Genomic DNA, 19,742 nt, shown 5'->3' with positions numbered 1-19,742 from the left:
ACATGAGAAAAGAAAACTACCTGTTGATACCTCAAGAATACAGCTTAGATTCATTACTACTGCTGCTGCTGCTACTACTACTACTGCTGCTGCTGCTGCTGCTACTACTACTACTACTACTACTACTACTACTACTACTACTATTACTACTACTACTACTACTACTACTACTACTACTACTACTACTACTACTACTACTATTACTACTACTACTACTACTACTACTACTACTACTACTACTACTACTACTACTACTACTACTACTACTACTACTACTACTACTATGTAGGCCTATTTAGCAAGGTAAAGAACAAAGGAAACATATCATAAACCTGATAGTACATCTACAGTTTGTCCATTCCAAAGTCACCTTTCCCAATTCATGAGCCAAGACTGGAAAGTGAACCAGAAACTCCATTCTGTGCCCCTCCTAGACAGCGCATGTTTTGTGTAGTTTCTTAATTTATGTTTCGTCGTTTTGTCTCTGTAGAAGATTTTGCAAGGATCAAAAGCTCAGCTCCCTTTTGACTCAATTTATCATCGAAAATGTCTTGGACTTTATAACTATCATGATTATTAACATCATTATCATCATCATCATTGTCACATCATCATTATTATCATTATCATTTCAAAGACACATTTTTATACCCGGTTTCTCCTTAGATATATTCCAGTCTCTGAAATCATTCCACTGAGCTTTTGATAGCCCCTTCAACTTCTTTTATCCCCCTTTACTCTCTTTTTTCCTTTTTGTCTCTATGTCTCCACTGACTGCTGTAGACGAAGCACCAGAATTTATTACCGCAGACTGATGGATAAACAGCACATTAAGACAAATTTAGAGCAAAGAATAACGCACCCGGCGTATATAAAAAAAAATCAAGTGACTCATTTCTTCCCCCACGATGACAAATCCCCGAAATACTGCTTTGAAATAAAAAATGGGAAGACACGAACTACTAGTGTCAGCGCCACCAAGTGCACCCACGATGCAAATTCCGATACGATCCGAATATTGATCACAGAAGTTGTCTTGGGCGTCACTCTCAAAAACCCAACATCATCAATCAAAAAAGTGAGCACGAAAAAGGCATTATCGATTCTAAAGACTTTAGAACTACAGTTGAACCACTCTTATCCGGCCTCCCTTTATCCGGATCTCTCTATTATACGGACGCAATCTCGCTGTGATTTTTTAAAAATAATTACGGGAGGAAAGGAGGATTCCCAACTCCTTGAGAACTCCTACACAAACACACATGAATTACATATTACTTCAACATGATTAACATACATTACATCAAATTTCCTTTCAAATTGCTTACCTTCAGACAATTTAACATCCCCAAACATCCCCAAATGTAGCAATGAAAAGGTTGCAGTATACACATTACTACATGTGGTACTACAATGGGCTACATCAGTACATGTGAGTCTCCCGTATCCGGCCAAATCCCTTATCCGGATGAGCCCCGGTCCCGACTTGTCCGGATACGAGAGGTTCAACTGTACCATAAAAAAGAGAAAAAGTCAAAAGATACTCTGCAGCAGATACCATCAAACTATTTACAGACAAACTGATTAGTTCAATACCAAACACTCATTGCCAGATATCTGGTTTCTTGCTCTATTCCTCGTCCCTTTCATTCTTTCTTTCAGCCTATTAAATACTGGAGTACTGGGCAAAAATTTGATAGCAGTGGGCAACTGTGAAATCTAGGATAATATCAGATTCAACTGACTGCACGAGATATTGTCTGGCCTCCAACCCCCTCCCTCCCCCATTCTCTAAGAATAGATAGCAGCAGGCTTCACTAGTAGGATTAAAAAAAAAAAAATGCACCACGCAACGCCAAACTACTCTCATCTTTTCCTCGTGACGTACACGCTCGTCTCTCATCTCATCCATGACGCAAGACGATCCACTTTTAACGACTAAAATATCAAACCCAATTCAAATGAACCTAATTGCCAATATGATCATACATTATTAAAAATATAAAACAATGGATCACAGCTGTCTCTTCAGGACTTCAAATCGAGCATCGTTTCTCTCTTTTTTTTCCAGTTCTCTATATATGCAATTTTTATTTCATAGTTTTGTTTTCATACCATACTGCTATTAAAACAGCAGAACATTTGGAGTAGTACCACTCTGTTAAGAGTTATAAAAACATATTTACTGTGATTATGGCATCTGGGGCCAGTTTTGTTAACGAGGTTTGCAGCAATTACTGGAAGTCAAAAAGTAATTGCACTATTTCCATGGCGACAACTAAAATGATGATATTTACTTGTGGTTTGTTTAGGACGTTAAAAATGGTATTCAACCATGATCAGCAGATCTCAATTTCATATGTTTTTTTAAAATCTTCATGTTGTTTTTGTTGCTTTCTTTTTAAATTTTGATTCTTATTTTGGGGGAGCTGATTATAACCAAGCAGTCCAGAATAGCAATAGAGAAAGTGCTATAAACAATCACAAACTTAAAACTCTGGTCCTACAGAACATTCTGATTTAAAAAAAGACCAAAAATAAAAAAAGAACACACACTCAGAAAATTAACTCTTTCCTGCCTATCAAAGTCTGCAAACAAAGACTAGCAATTCCCAAGTGCCCCAGCTTACAATAAATGCCAGGTAGCCTACTTCAGAAGAGGCACTGAAGGATTGTCTAGATACGAATTGACCCAGTTGCGAAAATTGACTCGGTAATCAGCACCCGAGTTGCAAAATTCCTTCTTATTTTGCCAAATGGGACCTTAGCCCGACATGTTTCACGATTGTTAAGGTCTGCCCAATTTCATTCTATGCATCAGTGATCTCCGCATTTAATATTACGAGATTACAAATTGTGTGAGGAGTCTGTTTTTCAAGACTGTACAATACAGAGCTCCTGACTGACAGATATTGAGGGTGGGGAAGATACGTATAGCCTTATTTCCAGGCTACTAGTAATATGTGACATGACTCTTAATGCATTTCGCTTTAAAGTGCATTTGAAACTAGGAAACTTAAACCACACCTGAATATCTCTGTCAGGAAATAATGTAATTTCATTCCAGCAATGTTTTCAAAAGTATAGATTTCCTCATAACCCAAGCATCTGCAAATTTCTTGAAGAATAAAAGGCAGAGGATCTCCATTCTGCCATACATTTGTTTGTGGTGTGGGCACAGGCTGTGATAGGGTGTGGACAAGTGATAAAAGGGCCTTCATAATGATGATGCCAATATGTAGTCTACTAATACAGACACTGGTGAACCTGTCATCAGAAAAACACGCTTGTGGAAGCAAGAGAGGAGACGCAGTAACACACAGTTTCTAAATGAACTACTGCAGTATATATCGTTATGTCACTGTCAACTTTAGCTTCATTACCGAAAACTTTATATCCCAGCGTATATAAGAGAAGCTGCAAATTATGTATCCTCTCTGATACAGCCATTATACTGAACGTAGGCCTATTTTTACTTGTACTGTTGAGAACCTGCACACTGTGAACACTGGTGAATAGCACAATTCCTCTAATCACGACAGCCACAATCCTTGCCAAAATACAGGAGTCATTGCACAAGCTACACATCATTGCCGAACTTATACATACATGTAGTTGAAATGATACACGTTACATGCGAATCAATTCTAGCACGTGGACGCACAATGCATGTGCTTCCAGCATCCAGTACATTTCTCTGTGTCCTACAATTGCGAAAGAGACTACACAAGTTTATATTACAAGCAGGAAACCAGTATAAAGTACACCCTATACAAAGCTAGACATAGTATTAAGAGAGGATCCTGTTATCAATGTGAATGACTGGGGTCACATGACTGACCAATCATGGACGCTATGCATACTGCCAACGGAGAAATTTACCGCTGCTGCTGCTACAACCTTCATGTTTTCCCTTTGATTGCAGCGTTAAAGCCGGATGCGGTTGGGTATAAAACACCATATACCGGTAAAACATGTCCAGACTTGTTTTGTGTAGCCCTTGAAGCACTATTAATGTAGATTTTGGAAATAACTTGCCAAAGTTTGTTGTTGGATATATCTTTTTGGTTCTAAAATTCCCTTTCACTCTAAATTAGTACAATTTTCATAGACAGAGAGCAACTATGATAAATATTTTCACACATTCTACAGAAATGTACCCAAAAAAGGCCTTTGTTGACTTTTTGATACTAACATGTTCAAACATTCCACAATCATCAATTTTTTTTTTTTTTGACTTTACGTTCTCTGCTTGCATTTTGAGACAATCCCCATTTGAGGGAGTATGAGCTCCCGTTACCAAAATGAACACATACAGTCTGTATCAGCTCACTGGCTCCAAGCTACCCCCACCCCCATGTGGGAATGTTCTTAAATGGGTTGTCATTGTCATTTACTGGGGCAATACATATGCACAGCCAGACAGTTTTGTAATATTGTAGCCTAATCATCTCTTCTCCAGCATGAACTAATCAAACATACCTACTTCATTGCAGTTGCATCTTTATTTTAAATCACGGTTTTCTAGCATACTTTATGCATAGCACTTCAAATACAATGTAATCCAACGCCCACAGTTCTTTCAGCTAGTATTTCAGCGTACTTCCAAGCCAATCCGAAAAACTGAATTCTATCTTTATTTTAAACAATGCCATCAATTAATGCACCAATCAGCCTCTTAGTTTACTAAATTCATTGAGCTATCAAATGACTGGGCTACGGCTGTCTGGCTAGCTGTAGTCAGATGCCATGAATCCCATTATGGAAATGCATTCAACACTGACCGCATTCAACACTGACCACATTCAACCTTTGATACGAAAAGCATGATAATACATCTTTAGGAACCTGGGAATAAGGACAAAAGTCTGGTGGGGAGACTAAACCTAGGCAGGGCAGGGAAATGCCTGATCAATGATAGTCTGAATCAACAGACACCTTTGCTAAATATAATTTCTTTGTTCTTCCTGAGCACATGAGACTGAGAGCTAATAATTTTGGTACACCAACTTCCCAGCAACACATGCAGGTAGTATGCATTTTTTATATCCTAAAAATATAAAATTGTGCTGTACACCAGATTGAGGTAAGGTTGCAACTGTGAAATTACACAAGTTGATAGAAAGCAAATAAAGAGTGTCCTATTTATGTATTTTGTGTATTGATAGGTGTGTCACATAGACCATACACTCAGTGCTGTTACCCCTGGCTGTCACAGTGCTGTTCATCCAGCCATTGCCTGGCAGTGCTAGTCTTCAGATTCAGACTCAAAGCACACAAAACAGGCAAGGCGTGACAAGCTGTTGTAAACAACATCTGGATAGTAAATTGCACCCATCGTTTTCAGCAGAAATGCAATTGCACCACACAGCAGGAAATCAGGATGACCAAAGTTGGGCACTCTCCGTCTAAACATCATCATTGGAAAAAAGCAAATTAGGCCTCATTCATGATGAAAGACGAGAAAGCATGGATTGATGTTCCCATCAGCTATCAATCTTTGATGGCATAAACCGATGAATTATATAGCACACAACACCCACATGCAGGCACATACATGCATATATATACAGATAATACACACACATGCAGACCTGTAAAAAGTTCGTTGGCAGGGGAAGAGGAAATTGATCATCGTAGTTATCTGGATATTGTTGCCACAACACAGATTTGAATGGATGGGACTGTGGACCCACTGGCGGTGCACAGACGAAATGCCCTGCATATTTGCAGAGCTCATATGCACTAGTTCACATGATGTAGCAGCTCTGCAAAAAATACACGTACGCCTCCATTCTTTTGGCTTCTTCCCAGTATCAATAGTCTCCAAGACCAGACTGAAAATCAAAATCTTACGGGTGAAACACATTAGTAGTTTGAGTCATAAAATGAAACCTATAACACCAAAGGAAACAGAAAGGAAAGATTTTGCAGTAAACTTGAGCTAAGTGGGCATGAATTAAAGACACAGATGTACTAGCAGCTGAGATACATAAAATTTGTACCTGGCACTAGAAGCAAGGCATATTATATACTGTCACTGGGGTGACAAGATCTTGTATCTCAATTTCTTTGTATTGATTGCTACATAATCAGTTAAGTGATGTCCTGTCCAAATCCTAGCTGTCTTACCCCAAAAATGAAGTCACCATGGCATGTCAAAGGAAAGGCTATCCCATTTGATATAATGTACTTTGCTTTCCTACACATATGACATTTTGTAGATAAGTGGTCTTGTTGCCCCAGCGACGATGTATAGAATGGTCTTTCGGGTCAGCTGGAAGGAGAGACAATAACACAGTGCCATGATCCCAGCAGTATTATGGTTTGGGTGCCAGGTATATCTTCCTCAATTATAATTTCCCCTAAAGAATCAGTAAGACTTTTATCATTGCCTTCTTTCTAATGCAAATTTCACTCCAAGACACTGCATTAAAGGCTGTAGAGATTTCAGCCAACACCACTTTGAAAACAGAAACTAGAACAATTTTGTTCAATGCCTTGATTACTGTAAAACATTATATATTCGCGAATTGGAGCCGATGGCCTTTTTTGCGGCATGAAATTTTCGCGAACTGCCACTGGCATTAAATGCATATAGTGTAGACAAGAACTTTCGCGTGCATTTTAATTTCGCGAATCTTGGCGCTCGCGAAATTCGCTAAATTAAAATGCACGCGCAAATTCCTCGTTTTACAGTATACAAATTCCGAATACACAATTTTAGTTGGTTTTGCTTTGTTTATATAAGGACTACCAGAATTGGAGTGTGCATACTCTGGTTATAACTTTACAGCAGTAATACACACATCATAATATTGGCCTGGTAAATGAACATTTCACATACAGTGTATAATAAATACCAAATGGCAGATGATGATACCTGAATAGGAAGTCAATATCAAAATTCAATAGTCAAGATGTTTGGTGGAAAGGTGCTTCCTTGTCTGTTGAAACACTTACACACAGTATCTCTGTCATGTCTGAAAATGTCAGGTTACATGCGTACATTCTTCTTTTTGAAGGTACGAACATGGTAAAAGGGCAAAGCTTTGGTATACAAGATCTTTCCAGTCATTATTTTTGTTATAAAACCTTGCAAATAATATAAGGAACAGCACTGAGAACTACAACATTTTGGAGATTTTGTGTTTGAGTGAGAGTCAAAACTAGCAGAAATTTTTTGTAAATGATTGTAATTCAGAACAAGTATTTAATAGCAGGTTGGATATCCAGCATTAATAAAACACAGCGAACCTGTCAAATCTGAATAGAGCATTTTTATATCGACACATGATAAAAGAATGCATTCACATCTGTGTGCAATATTTCATCTTACAATTATTTACATTGGCACCTCTGCTTTTACTATCATCTAGACAAACAGTTTTCGTAATACAATGTACATGTTTTCAGATCATTTCTTACATCTGATATCTTTTGTATATCAACAAAAGCATGAGAATATGATATTAATGTGTAATTAACTCTCTTTTTCACTATTTAATAGTAACTTGGTAAACCACACACACACACACACACACACACACAAATGGACAAAGAAGGGGTGGGCAGTAGCTCCAATGTACAGTGCTAATCTATTCTATAGAAATGCTTATAGATTGCATACCAATAAAATCATAATTGTTTTGATCTCATCAAGCTTAATTTGCATACTCACAGTTCAATGGTCACTTGTCAGACTTCTGGCGTACATAGTGCATTTTGAAGTGGATACAACATGGTATATATTTGCATAACAGCCTATTCAAACATTTTCTGTTCTTGTTGTTGTTGCTTTGCACGGCATTGTTTGCCGTCCAATCTTACCATAATTGGCATCTCCTCCCAGACAATGGACAGCCCCCTCGCGTTGCCACGGCAACCGGCACCGAGCATCATCACTGGTCCCCCTGTAAATAACTTCCATCCCCCAACGGTTTTAACGGGCAGGATGTCTCGAATAATGAACTATGCTACGGCACCTATTCATTGGCTGTGTGAACACACCAGAGTGGATGTGTCTATAACGAAGCTACTTTAAAATCCTGTTTAAAAAAATAGTGTGGAATCCCACACCATGTTGAGCTTGACTTTCCCATGAAACACAGTGAAATCAGACAGACAGAATAGTTGAAAATTCATAAAACTGGATACATATTCAGGATAGTCACAAATTTTTCATGATTTCAATGTTTTCACTGAAAAGTGAAGTGACATTATATTAGTCACAGCCATTCAAATGCAAATTAGGTGATCATTATCATTGATTCTCGACACAAACTAGTGATATCGAGGACAGAAATGTGTAAAAAAAAAAATCATGTTTTTCAGCCAGTGATTTCAATACTCTGCTTTTTCACTGAGTCATTACTGTCCAGTAATTGCAACAGGAAAGAAAATCTACATGTAATGCACAGGATAATTGGTTTCATTTTCAACTTCATGACAAAAAGAGGAAGTTTGGTTAAGGCTTGTGTGTAGGTCAAAGAGAGATGAGATGGCCATTGATATTATCATCCAATGTTAATTGGAAGTGCTTGCTACTAATATCATATCTTTCATGAAAGCACATGAAACTTTAGAAAAATGCCGTAATTTTCTTGCTCTACATTCAGTTTTGATAAAAGCTTTATCATTTTATTTCAGGGTGCTACATAACTTTTTTTTCAACCACTTGCCCGGTCGGGCAAACAAATTTTCAAACTGTTGCAGAACACTTGCCCAAACAAGAATTTTACTTGCCCAAAAAGCAAGTCCAAAGATGTAAGAAAATGATACTGAAAATCACTTGTAAAGTCAAGGGCTTGATAAAACACAATCATTTGAATAAACAGCACATGTGCAGAGTAACAAATTTGGTTCGATAGAGTGTTGGTGTTGGATTGCATTGGGACTTCCTCACATGTGTGTTGGGAAGTACTGTAACTTTAGGTGGCTTCAAAATGTTTTGCTTGCCCAATTCGGGCAAGCATGTTTTCTCACTGTTCCAAAACACTTGCCCAACTTATTGATTTTTACTTGCCCCCGGCAATAGGGCAAGTGCTTAATGTAGCAGCCTGTATTTGCTCGATTTTTTTTTTTCTACAAAATCAGCTTGAACATCGGTTGGATGAAATATGAACAGCTTGAACCCCTTCCCATCTCCCTTCTCATCCTTCACTCCCCCTCCCCTTTTCCAATAAACTTTTCATCTAAAGACTTTCGTTGACTTGAGAAAATCCTAGATGGTCTCAAATCCTTATACTTGAACCGTTGAAAAGGTGAAAGAAACTTTAAGAAAAAATGCCCTGTTCTGGGACGGAGGCTACTTCGTCATGAGTGACCTTCCCTCACACTACAGCTGAGCTGTCAACTAGTCTACAAATATTCAGACCCATATCATACTATTTCTGGAATATTCAGCTACATGTACAGCCTATATGATATGACTTTCTCCATGATTTTCAATGGGATGTGAGATTTTCCTGTGTATGCAAATATAAACTAAAAAAAAAAATTATTGTTTCATTCTAACCTGTGAATACTAGCATTCTGCAGTCATGCTTTTAACTGCATCAACATTCCATCTACTCCTGTTTTATGATTCATAAACTGGGATTAGAATGATTTAAGGTCAGCCATATGAGGCAAAACAAAATCATAAACACAATGACCATTATGATTACGGTTCTTAAAAAGATAAAAGGTGTTGCATTGGTACCGTTACTGGTACCACGGTGTAGGTAATTATGGATGACGAAGATTCTCTTTTTCCTTCTTTTTTTTTTAGTCATAAAGTCAGGATGACTCAGCAGCGTCTGTGTGAAGTACAAGCAGGAATTCGGAGGCTGGATTCTAAATTTGAGTTTTTTGTGCTTAAAAAAGGGTTACAGTCAATGTCATTTACAGTCCCTCCCCTCCCCCCCCCCCCCCCCACCTCCAATAGGGATTGAACCTTGCAACGGTGATAACATCAACCTGAACCCCACTGAGAACACTGCCATTTAAATCAGTTAGCTGCATTTCATAACCCTTAACAGACACCCCCCCCCCCCCCCCGAAAAAAAAAAGCACCTGACTAATGCTTGATGTACATGAATACGGATATATAATAGCTCTTTGGTCCAAAGTACGAATCTAAACATACTAGAGCCGCTCTGCTTATCACTGACTCTGCTCATCGCTCCGTGCAAAAGTTTTGCCCCAACAAAAGCTCAACACAAAAACTCAAGCTTTAAAAAAAAGAGACCCGCGGGTCACGCACTCACCTGAGTATCGCAATTTCACCTTCCATGCATTCTTGCACACTCTTACCTGAGAACGTTGGAAACTTAGGTCTGCATATGGATCCCCCCCCCCTCAACTCCAGGGTGGGGGGGGGGGGGGGGGGCAAGCAGCCCTGGATCTGCAATGAACAAACTTAGAACTACACGTAAAGTCATCAATGTACAAACTCATGGTATTTACTATGCTTTATCATTTCTGGTTCTAGAGTAGAAGATTTTAAATATTCCTTACTGTGGGAGGGGGAGGGGGTGGGAGGTGGGCCCCATAGGGGCCCCCAAGAGGGACATGGTGCCCATTTGAAGGAATTGAGATTCTATCCCCCGAGGGATGCTACCTGCTAAGTTTGGTCAAAATTCATCATGAGGTTTTTAAGAAGATGAACGTGTACAATTCAGGCCCCATTACAACTGTAGTGTAGGACTTCTCTCCATCCCCTCTCCTGGGTCCCAAGGGAGGGGGGGGGGGGTACCCCTGATTCCGCCAATCCCATGAACAAACTTGAAACTACAATTATAAATGTACCAACTCATAGTGTTATCTAAGCCCTATCACTTCTGGTTCTAGAAGATTTTTAAAGATTCCTTAATTTTAGGGGGTTTGGGTCCCCCTGGGGGCCCTCCAGGTGGGCCATGGTGCCCATTCGAACAAATTGAGATCCTATCCCCCTAGGGATGCTACCTACCAAGTTTGGTGGAAATCAGACATGGGGATATCAAAGTGAATATGAAAATGTACGATTTAGGCCCCATTAGGACCCCTCCCCATCCCCCTCCCCTGGGTCCCAAGGGGGGCACCCCTGATTCCCCCATGAACAAACTTGAAACTACAGTCATCAATGTACTAACTCATAGTATTAACTAAGCTCTATCACTTCTGGTTCTAGAGAAGAAGATTTTTAAAGATTCCTTAATTTTAGGGTGTTTGGGCCCCCCTGGGGCCCCCCAGGTGGGCCATGGTGCCCATTGAACAAATTGAGATCCTATCCCCCTAGGGATGCTACCTGCCAAGTTTGGTGAAAATCGGTCATGGGGTTCTCAAGAAGAAGATGAAAATGTAAAAAGTTTACGGACGACGGACGACGGACGACGCACGACGCACGACGCACGACGGACGCCGGACGAAGAGCGATCGCAATAGCTCACTTGAGCCTTCGGCTCAGGTGAGCTAAAAAGGGAGAAAAGGCTCTATTCAAGATCTAGCACTGTATATTCAGAAGTTTGTTTTTTTTTCAATCTCTACACTGCTTTTTTTTTCAGTTGACAGCGCCAGCTTAGCTCAAGACCCTGCAAAGATTTCAAAATGATCCCTCCTTTTTTTTTCTTTTTTCTTTTTTTTTTTGGGGGGGGGTATTTTAGAATCACATGAGGGTCTATTCTGTAATACAGTCCAATGGGATATACCCAGGTCTTTGCTGGTACATGTAGATCCAAAACTTTTCCTGCATTTTGCTAGACTGCAAAATATTACTTGTATGGTACACTGTGTACTGTAATACTCCTGTTTAGGACCAGCACAAATATTTTCTTTGAGAAACAGTAATACCCACATCACTATTAAAAACTCCCATTCCAGAAGTAATCTCATTCAGTATGACCTTTTTATTTGAAGACACAGGGCACCTTCTTTGTAGGGACAGGGAAGGAAAACTAGGAATTTTCCTTTGTTTTTTGTTTTTTTTTAGGCAATGATTTAATTTATAACCACACTAGAGCTTTCACAATCAGAATGAACCCATAGAGGGACTGTACAGGACTAGTTGAGGTGGGGATTCATGTTTTTGGGACATTCCTTCGTGAGATAATGAGAAACCTCTCATGAAATATGAAAGAGCATGAAATTTAAAGAAGGATTCAATGTCTATTTGATGAAAATTAGTTTTCAAATGGCTGAGATATCCAAAAAAGTGATAATAATAAAAGGCGACAGGCCACGCCTCTTATTAGGATCTCTTTGTTTCACCTTGTTTTTGGATATCTCAGCCACTTCAAAACTGATTTTCATCAAATAAACTTTTGATACCCTTTATAATTGCATGCTCTTTGACATCTCATAGAGTGGTTTCTGAATATGTCGCAAAACGTTAGAAGCTAAATCCTCACCTCAACCAGAACTGTACACACCCTTTAATCTATATGCTCATCACACAACTTGTAGTCTATGTTCATACAGTTTACAGTCACTCAGTGTATGATGTTGCTATACTCAGCCTCTACACAAGGAATGTAATCACTCACTGCTCTATTTAAACAGAGACATCACTTGGCAACTCAAGTCACTGCAAACAGTCACTCAAAACGCTGGGTCTGACAAATGAACCTACCGAGACTAGCTTCACCAGCTCCAGTGCAATGACACCCACACACACACACACACACACACACACACAACCATGCACACGCATAGACAAGCATGTAATACACACAACCGATCAATGAAAATCCCTGGACACAAAGGGAAGTTCATTTGCATAGATCCGCTGTAGTGTCCGATATGTCAATGAGGGGACGTCAAAGTGTGTTGTGTGTATACTAGTAAAACATATATATACACAACTTTATGGGTGTGTGTGTGTAAAGACACATCATGAATGTTAATTCTATGCATGAAATAACATATTACATTTTATATGCTGTGTGTCGGTTCTAGGATACAATCTTCCTTTCAATGCTACAAGTATGTGTACTTAACTCATTCTTTCAGTTTCAAAGCACACACACCAAGTACTTTATGACCCATTCTCTGCTTCTCTCTCTCTCTCTCTCTCTTCTTTCCAGTACTGTCCCTATATAATTTGTATAGTTTTTTAAAACCCAAAATATAATAAACTGTACACATACACTTTCTAACTCTTACAGTCTACCTGTTCACAACGCTGATGAAATTATTCATCTTTTGCTGTGTGTGTTTTTTTTTTTCTGTTTGAATACAAGTCTTGTCATTTCCTCATGCTTTCTCTCTACATTGTATTTCTCCCTCACTCGCATTCTGTCTGTGGCACTGAATTTAAGTAATGTTTTGCTATTGTTCTGTAATTGTGCCTTTTACACCAACATGGCACATCTCAAGGGCCGTAATATAAACCGAACTGATGGAAGTTGAAAGTCCTCCGCTGACTCCGCAGATTTGCTCATTTGCATATTTGCACTCTGTACCTAAACATACATTTGTACTCAGGGAACATTCGACTTGAAAGATTGGGGTCCCACAGTGCGGGAGACATTGTAGAGTTTGATCCACCATATGGTCAACAACCTAGGCACGAACCCAAGTCCAAAGGGCAATGAACGGTGACCCGCGTCTGGCTTTGTCCATCTGCGGTGATGGCACTTTTGGTATCTTTGGATTTTACCACTTGATAAAAAGAAGGCATTTCAGAGTATTACCTTTGGACAGGAGAAGCAATTTCAGTATTCTACAAGAATTTGAATGTTATGGAAATATTAAAAAAGAACAGTGTCTGTCTCCAAGGAGGCAAGCATTGACAACTTCATTTTTCTTTTTGTCTTGTTTAAGTTTCTATACTACAACAACAAAGAAGCAAAAACAAAAAATGGCAAAGGAACGATGGCTATAAAGGCACCCTTCAAAGTGATGACAAAGAGAGTGATGCTTACCTGTGCGTACTGTTCTGGCACTGGAGCACCGGGAGTCACTGTCCCAGTCTTGCTCCTGGCCTGACGAAGCCTCCCCAGCCATCTCCTTGCCCTGCATGGACAGATGGCGGGAGCAGTAGCCACGCCGCTGGGACTCCTTGTTGCACCCTTCCCGGGAGCAGAGGCGGCGCCACTGCTTGCCGTTGAACTTCTTGCGCACCCCGTTGGCGTTGCAGATCACCTCGCCCTTCTTGTACTTGGGTGGCGGCGTCAGTGAGTGGGTGCTACCGATGGAGATAGTGGAGGCGTTGCTGGCGCTGCTGATGTGCCTCTGCCGGTTCCGGCTCGGCAGCTTGGCCAGGTTGATCTCGCATGGGGAGTACACTGACCCTGGAGTGGACGTGCCTGTCGTACCAGGCGTCAGGGTCGGGCGGTTGCGGAAGTCCGGCGGCCGGTCAAAGTTCTTTAGCTCGTCGTCAGAGCCTATGTCTTCAAGAGGGGGCTGGACCCTACGCTCAGAATGAATCATGAATCGGTCATGGACCAGGCGATCTGAGAGAGTCTTCTGCTCGGATGTAACAACCTTCCCCATCTCCTGGTGCATGCTCATGACGGGGACATGATGGTGCTCCTGTCGCATCGGGTCTATGGGTCCATACGTCAACTGCCGTGCAGTACTACCTTGAGGTTGCACTGGGCCAGTTGGAGCTTTCTGCCAGGGGGACCGCAACATCCTTAGCTTCCAAAGGGGAACAGTGATTTCCTCGCTACCTCCCCTACCATCCCTGTACTGTGAGGCAAAGGCAACTGTGTATTGTGAATTTGGCTTGATGGCTCTGATGAATGCCTCATAGTACGGGCCCCTGCCATCTCTTTGGACACAGACCTTAGACCCCAAACTCAGGGTATCTATTGCTGGCACTCTGTCATTAACTATGTGGATAGTCTCCGATTCAGTAACGTTCTCAAATATGGTGATATCCTTCTCCCCTTCAAAGACCACGCCCGCCGAGTTCCTCTTCGTCTGTTTCATCATGCCAAGGTAAAACGCATCACCTTTCCGTGCCAGCACCCGGCTGCCTTTTAGGTCACGCAGGTCCAGAGCCTGCTTCTTTGGTGGTGTGGCCGAGTCGGGGAACTCGCCGAGGCGCTTCACGCCGCCCCTCACAGGGGTCGACGACAATGGAGCAATGTGTTGCGACTCCGCGCGTACCTCCTCATCGTCCCCCGACAACGCACTGTCCGTTTCCTCATCGTCGACTTCCATTTCCTGACTTACATTTCCCTTTGTGGGTATGTCACCTTCCTTTCGGTCCAATGCTTTAGTTCTGTCATGCACTTCTTGAGTCACAACTACGTTTTTCCCCTCCAGACCTTGGGTGAGATGCACTGGCTCTTTTGTATCCCGAACAGGGGATGTTTCTGTGCTAGTCTCCAGGGAACCGGGGCGTGGAGTATTCGATCCGGACGTGGATGGTTCGCTAGTTCCCGAATCACTCGACAGAGTGAGCTTGCTGCCACTTCTGTTGGCATTCCTCAATTTTTTGTGTCTAACAATGATCTCCTCCGTGGGTTCCTCGGCCGCCTCTTCCTGCTCCTGTTCTCTTGCCATCTTATTCCGTCTCGTCCTCCCCGAGCTAGCATCTGTTTCCGGTGTGACGGGCAGCTCGGACCCTTTCTTGCTGCGACGGTTTCTTTCATTCTTTCGATTCATCATAGCCTGTGACAAACAACAAGACAAGGAAGAGAGCATGAAGGAATTGGAAAAATTGTGGCTCAAATAAAAGGCACAGGACTATCTGGAATATCATATGTGATCTGCATGCATCTCTTGCAAGACTCCACTGATGATAAATCCACAGTTGGGACTGTGACTAAATTGTCCCCATAGTGCCGTTAGCATCACACAGCTGTTCAGGCATAAATCATCAAGTGTAACTCGAGCGCCGAGCAAAGTGTGAAGCTATCTGGGATGATGCGAGACATTACCTTGCAGAGAGAATACCCTGCCAACACGTGTCGACGTAGTGTAGTCACATGTGCACAATCAGAGTCTCACCATCGCACATACATACAGCACGCCACAAACCAACAGCAGTACTGGAATCTAGTGTACATTATTCCAAGATGCAAAATTAATCACTGAACATGCAGACACAGACACCCTAAAAGTTCAACCCTGGCCACCATTCATTACGGTCTCTATAAAATATTTTACCCCCACCCATCTAGTGCATTTTCCAGTAATATCATAACAATGCAACTTTATCCCATACGTTCAGTGAACTAACGAATGCAGCCTTACATGTATGAGACAGCCCCTTGGACGATTTTCTATGCGGTCCATAAAATCTGCCTCCCAAATCAGGAAATCAATTCAGCACACTGTGTTATTATCGTTCACATACATGTAGTCTTCATCCAAAACCCTGAGGATTAAAGGACTTATGATAAAAATTGGAATGCAACAGTACGAGTGCAAACATAGAAAAAATTCACAGCAAGTCTACAAACACCTCAAATTATGCTTTTTCATTTTATTGTGTAAAACATGAATATAGCTCTAAATGAAATATTCGGTGCTAAAATGTGGTTTCAAGGTGACAATCTTTTTTTTTTTTTTTATACTGGTTAATTTGTGGTTGAGAGACAACAAACAGAAAATGTTATGAGTAATTAATGGTAGGGCCTAATTGTAAAAATGTAGACAAAATTTGACGCAACTTTTAACAGAACAATAGAGGGATTTGCATTTGGGTGTCAAACACGTGCTGTAACCTTTAACCTCTAAGCTCATATTCCAAGGATTCACTGCATTTTTCTTTTACACATGGTCTTGAATACATTTACACATACGATGTTATGCAGGACTACAAGTTGTGCGGTACATAACCTCAAAGTAACCATGATTAACAACAACAACAACAAAAAAGATGATATAAGGATAGAAACATAGGTGCTTGAGCAAGAGGGGATGGACAGGTGGAAAGACAGACAGGTGGAAAGATGGACAGGTGGAAGGACAGACATGACATCCAGTCTGTTGAATGCCTCCTCTGCCTCTTTCTGCAGCATATTAAAGAATCTTGTGTAGGAGACATGACGGCCACTACATCTGACCCCAGCAGGGACTGACCTAGTTTCCTACAAAGTCTAGCTTCAAGGCTCCAGCTGTACTTTTTTTTTCTCCTCCTATGTGCACTTTGAACAAAATGTCCGATTCAAGGGAATGTACGTGTCAGGTAGCCTGTCAGTGCGGCCCATGTTGTGCATAACTTGTCTTGTGAGAATCTACCCTTGTATTTACGTAAAGGTGGATTGGTAGTATAGCCTTCGCTCAAGAATCATACAGGGCAATGCAGAAATCAATGCATTCTGTCTGCCACTCGGCTTGTAGAGTTACAATCTCTATATTTGCCTGGCAGTGAGACTACATGTAATACATCTCTAGAGTGCTAATGAACCAGAATCCCCTGAAAAAATAAAAGGTCAAAAAAAAGTTTGAAAAAAAAAAGGAGATATTGGGGGAAAGACTTGAGTGATTAAATTCAAAATGGCACACAACAAGAGCCCCATCAAGATTTTCTCACTAGCCAAAGGTGAAAGAAATGTAGAAGAAACATTTAAAAAAAAAGGCACAATACATACAATTGTATGTTTGTATAAAATGTGCACGCTGCCACAAATGAATGTCTGCCTGCTATTCACTGCCAGTATGAATGGCTTGAGTGTTGTGACAAAAAGACACGCCATTCAATTAGCTTCCAAGACTCAGAATTTGCATGAATGTACAATTTCTAACTGCTCTTTTGGAAATGCACCTCAGCTCTGCTCAATTCGGCATGCTTCTGCCAGAACTTTGTGTCTCTTCTGTCAGGCATTGCGCGCTACAATGATCACTGGCTGGAAGGCGATACTGCAAAAGCCGTAATTTTTGCGTACAGATATTTTCACAAATCAGGAGGTCAAAGACATATTTGCAAGATGTTGTTTTCGCGATTTGACACCGAGGCTAATGTAGTAATGTGCACCTTATTAAATGCCTATCCATTTGTGGTATTTTTGCATGCTGTTAAATTTGCGCCCCAACAGAGATTCATGAAATTAATGACAATAAAACCCTTGTGAAATAACGGCTTACAATACTGCACACAACACAAGATTTTCATGTGTAATACTTTGTTTGATTGCAAGCGTCAAATTATAATGCATGTATTGTTTTGTTCTTGTTTGTATGTTATGCCTTTTCTTCAATGAAAACATTAAAAAAGAGGTTTTCATTTTTCAAGACTTTTTTACCCTCTTAAGATTTTGTTTAATGTATACTTTCTTATCCCTTAAACTACCCAGTTTACACCTGGCCATCTGTCTATAGATCCATTATAAACTCAATATTATATTTTGAAGCTGTTAAATAAAGATCTCAACTACTAAGTTAGTATCCATTCCATAGTTATCTAAAGTGTGTCTACAAAACTGCTTTCATAGATCAGTGCAGTCTACCGGTACTATGATAAGTTTCTAGTGTGTTCTTCCCTCATTAACCCCCCCCCCCCCCCCTTTGTCTCTCTATTTCTAGCTCTTCCCCGATCTCCCTCTCTCTCCCTCTCCCTCCATTTTCATCTTCCTCTCTCGAATATTTTCCTTCCTTTTTCCAGTGAGGAAATTTTTGTTCCTTTTTTTCCCTATTTTTTTTTTTTGTGTGCGATGTATTCTACCTAACATGACATGTATTGTTAGAATGATATGACTCATTTCCACTGGCTCTTTAATAGGTAGAAGTTGTTGCCATTCAAAATGTCCTCACATCCCTCTGCAGCTCGACTCCCAAAACTCTGCCATTGAGAAACGGGATCATCTATGACAGTACGAAAAACACTACTGTAGGACCCTACCTGTAATTCACATTTCATGTCTAAATAATGCATTCACTGTAACTGCTGACAGCCATTATGAGCAAAAATTGGTCAACTGAATTGAATTGAATTAAATCAAATCAAACTGAACTGAATTCAATTTTATTTTGTTGAACTGAATTAAATTGAACTGAATTAAATCAAATTTAGATTTTAGTGAAAGCAGCAAAGTTTCCAGAAGAACAAACGTTCAAGACTAAAATTTGGATCGCAACTTTACAAACTTTCACATTCCTTCACGGGCAAGACAAGACAAATACCATAAATACACTGGTCCCATGTACAGTATTCTTGTCCATGTAAGGTTGCACTTCAGAGTTGAGGTAATCTCATTCTGGCAAGTGTTTGTGGCCAATACAACTTATGGATGCGTTTATCGTCTCACTTCTGGCGCAGAATTACGGTTTCCAAACAACTTTCAGGAAGTTTTCGGCAATTGATATGCAAAGTTGTTTTGATTATGAGGTTAAAAACTGGTTTCTGAAACTCCTACAAAAGTGCGATTCCAAAGATGTTTGAGTCAGAAATGCATTTCTACAGAGTTGATAAACGCAAAGTTGTTTTGAGATTTATCTTAAATGGGTGATTTTAACCAACTACACGAAAAAGAAAAAATACTGTATCAACGATGATAAATGTGGCAGCAAGTTTTCCTCATAGTTATTTTGATTCTGATAATTATTTTTCCCCTTGATTTCTTTTCTTTCGTTTTTTTTTTTCTCAAACCCACATTTATCGTCACCTGATGAAATTTAAAAAAAAAGAAATGCAGGAGTGTACTTCCATCAAAGTCTTATCACATAGCCAAAATGGATACCACTCCACCTGAAATTTTCTGTAAATTTATTCTGCGGATGCAGGTTACCATGACAACGCAGAAAGTAAAGAATGCTTGCAGGAGCTGAAGAGGGAAGATCACCTGTATGGATATAACAATACTTTGGCCGGTGATACAGAGAGCCCT

At 40.4% G+C, this 19,742-nt stretch overlaps 1 protein-coding gene across 1 annotated transcript in view; it reads right to left on the bottom strand.

Annotated features, from left to right (window-relative positions):
- The window catches only part of LOC139708577 (uncharacterized), a 110,024-nt gene that overhangs the window by 73,641 nt on the left and 16,641 nt on the right, over positions 1 to 19,742 (bottom strand). Inside the window, exon 2 of the mRNA XM_071620548.1 lies at positions 13,884 to 15,582. Coding sequence (XP_071476649.1) covers positions 13,884 to 15,579 — 1,696 coding nt within the window. The 5' untranslated portion in view covers positions 15,580 to 15,582. The remainder of the gene's footprint in view (positions 1 to 13,883; positions 15,583 to 19,742) is intronic.

The sequence above is a fragment of the Diadema antillarum genome, unplaced genomic scaffold (genome assembly GCF_040938485.1).
Source record: "Diadema antillarum isolate AM-2024a unplaced genomic scaffold, OU_Dant_1.0 scf00000004, whole genome shotgun sequence".
NCBI lineage: Eukaryota > Metazoa > Echinodermata > Echinoidea > Diadematoida > Diadematidae > Diadema > Diadema antillarum.
Note: the sequence above shows the minus strand (reverse complement) of the source record. Positions and strands in the feature narration are given on the sequence as shown.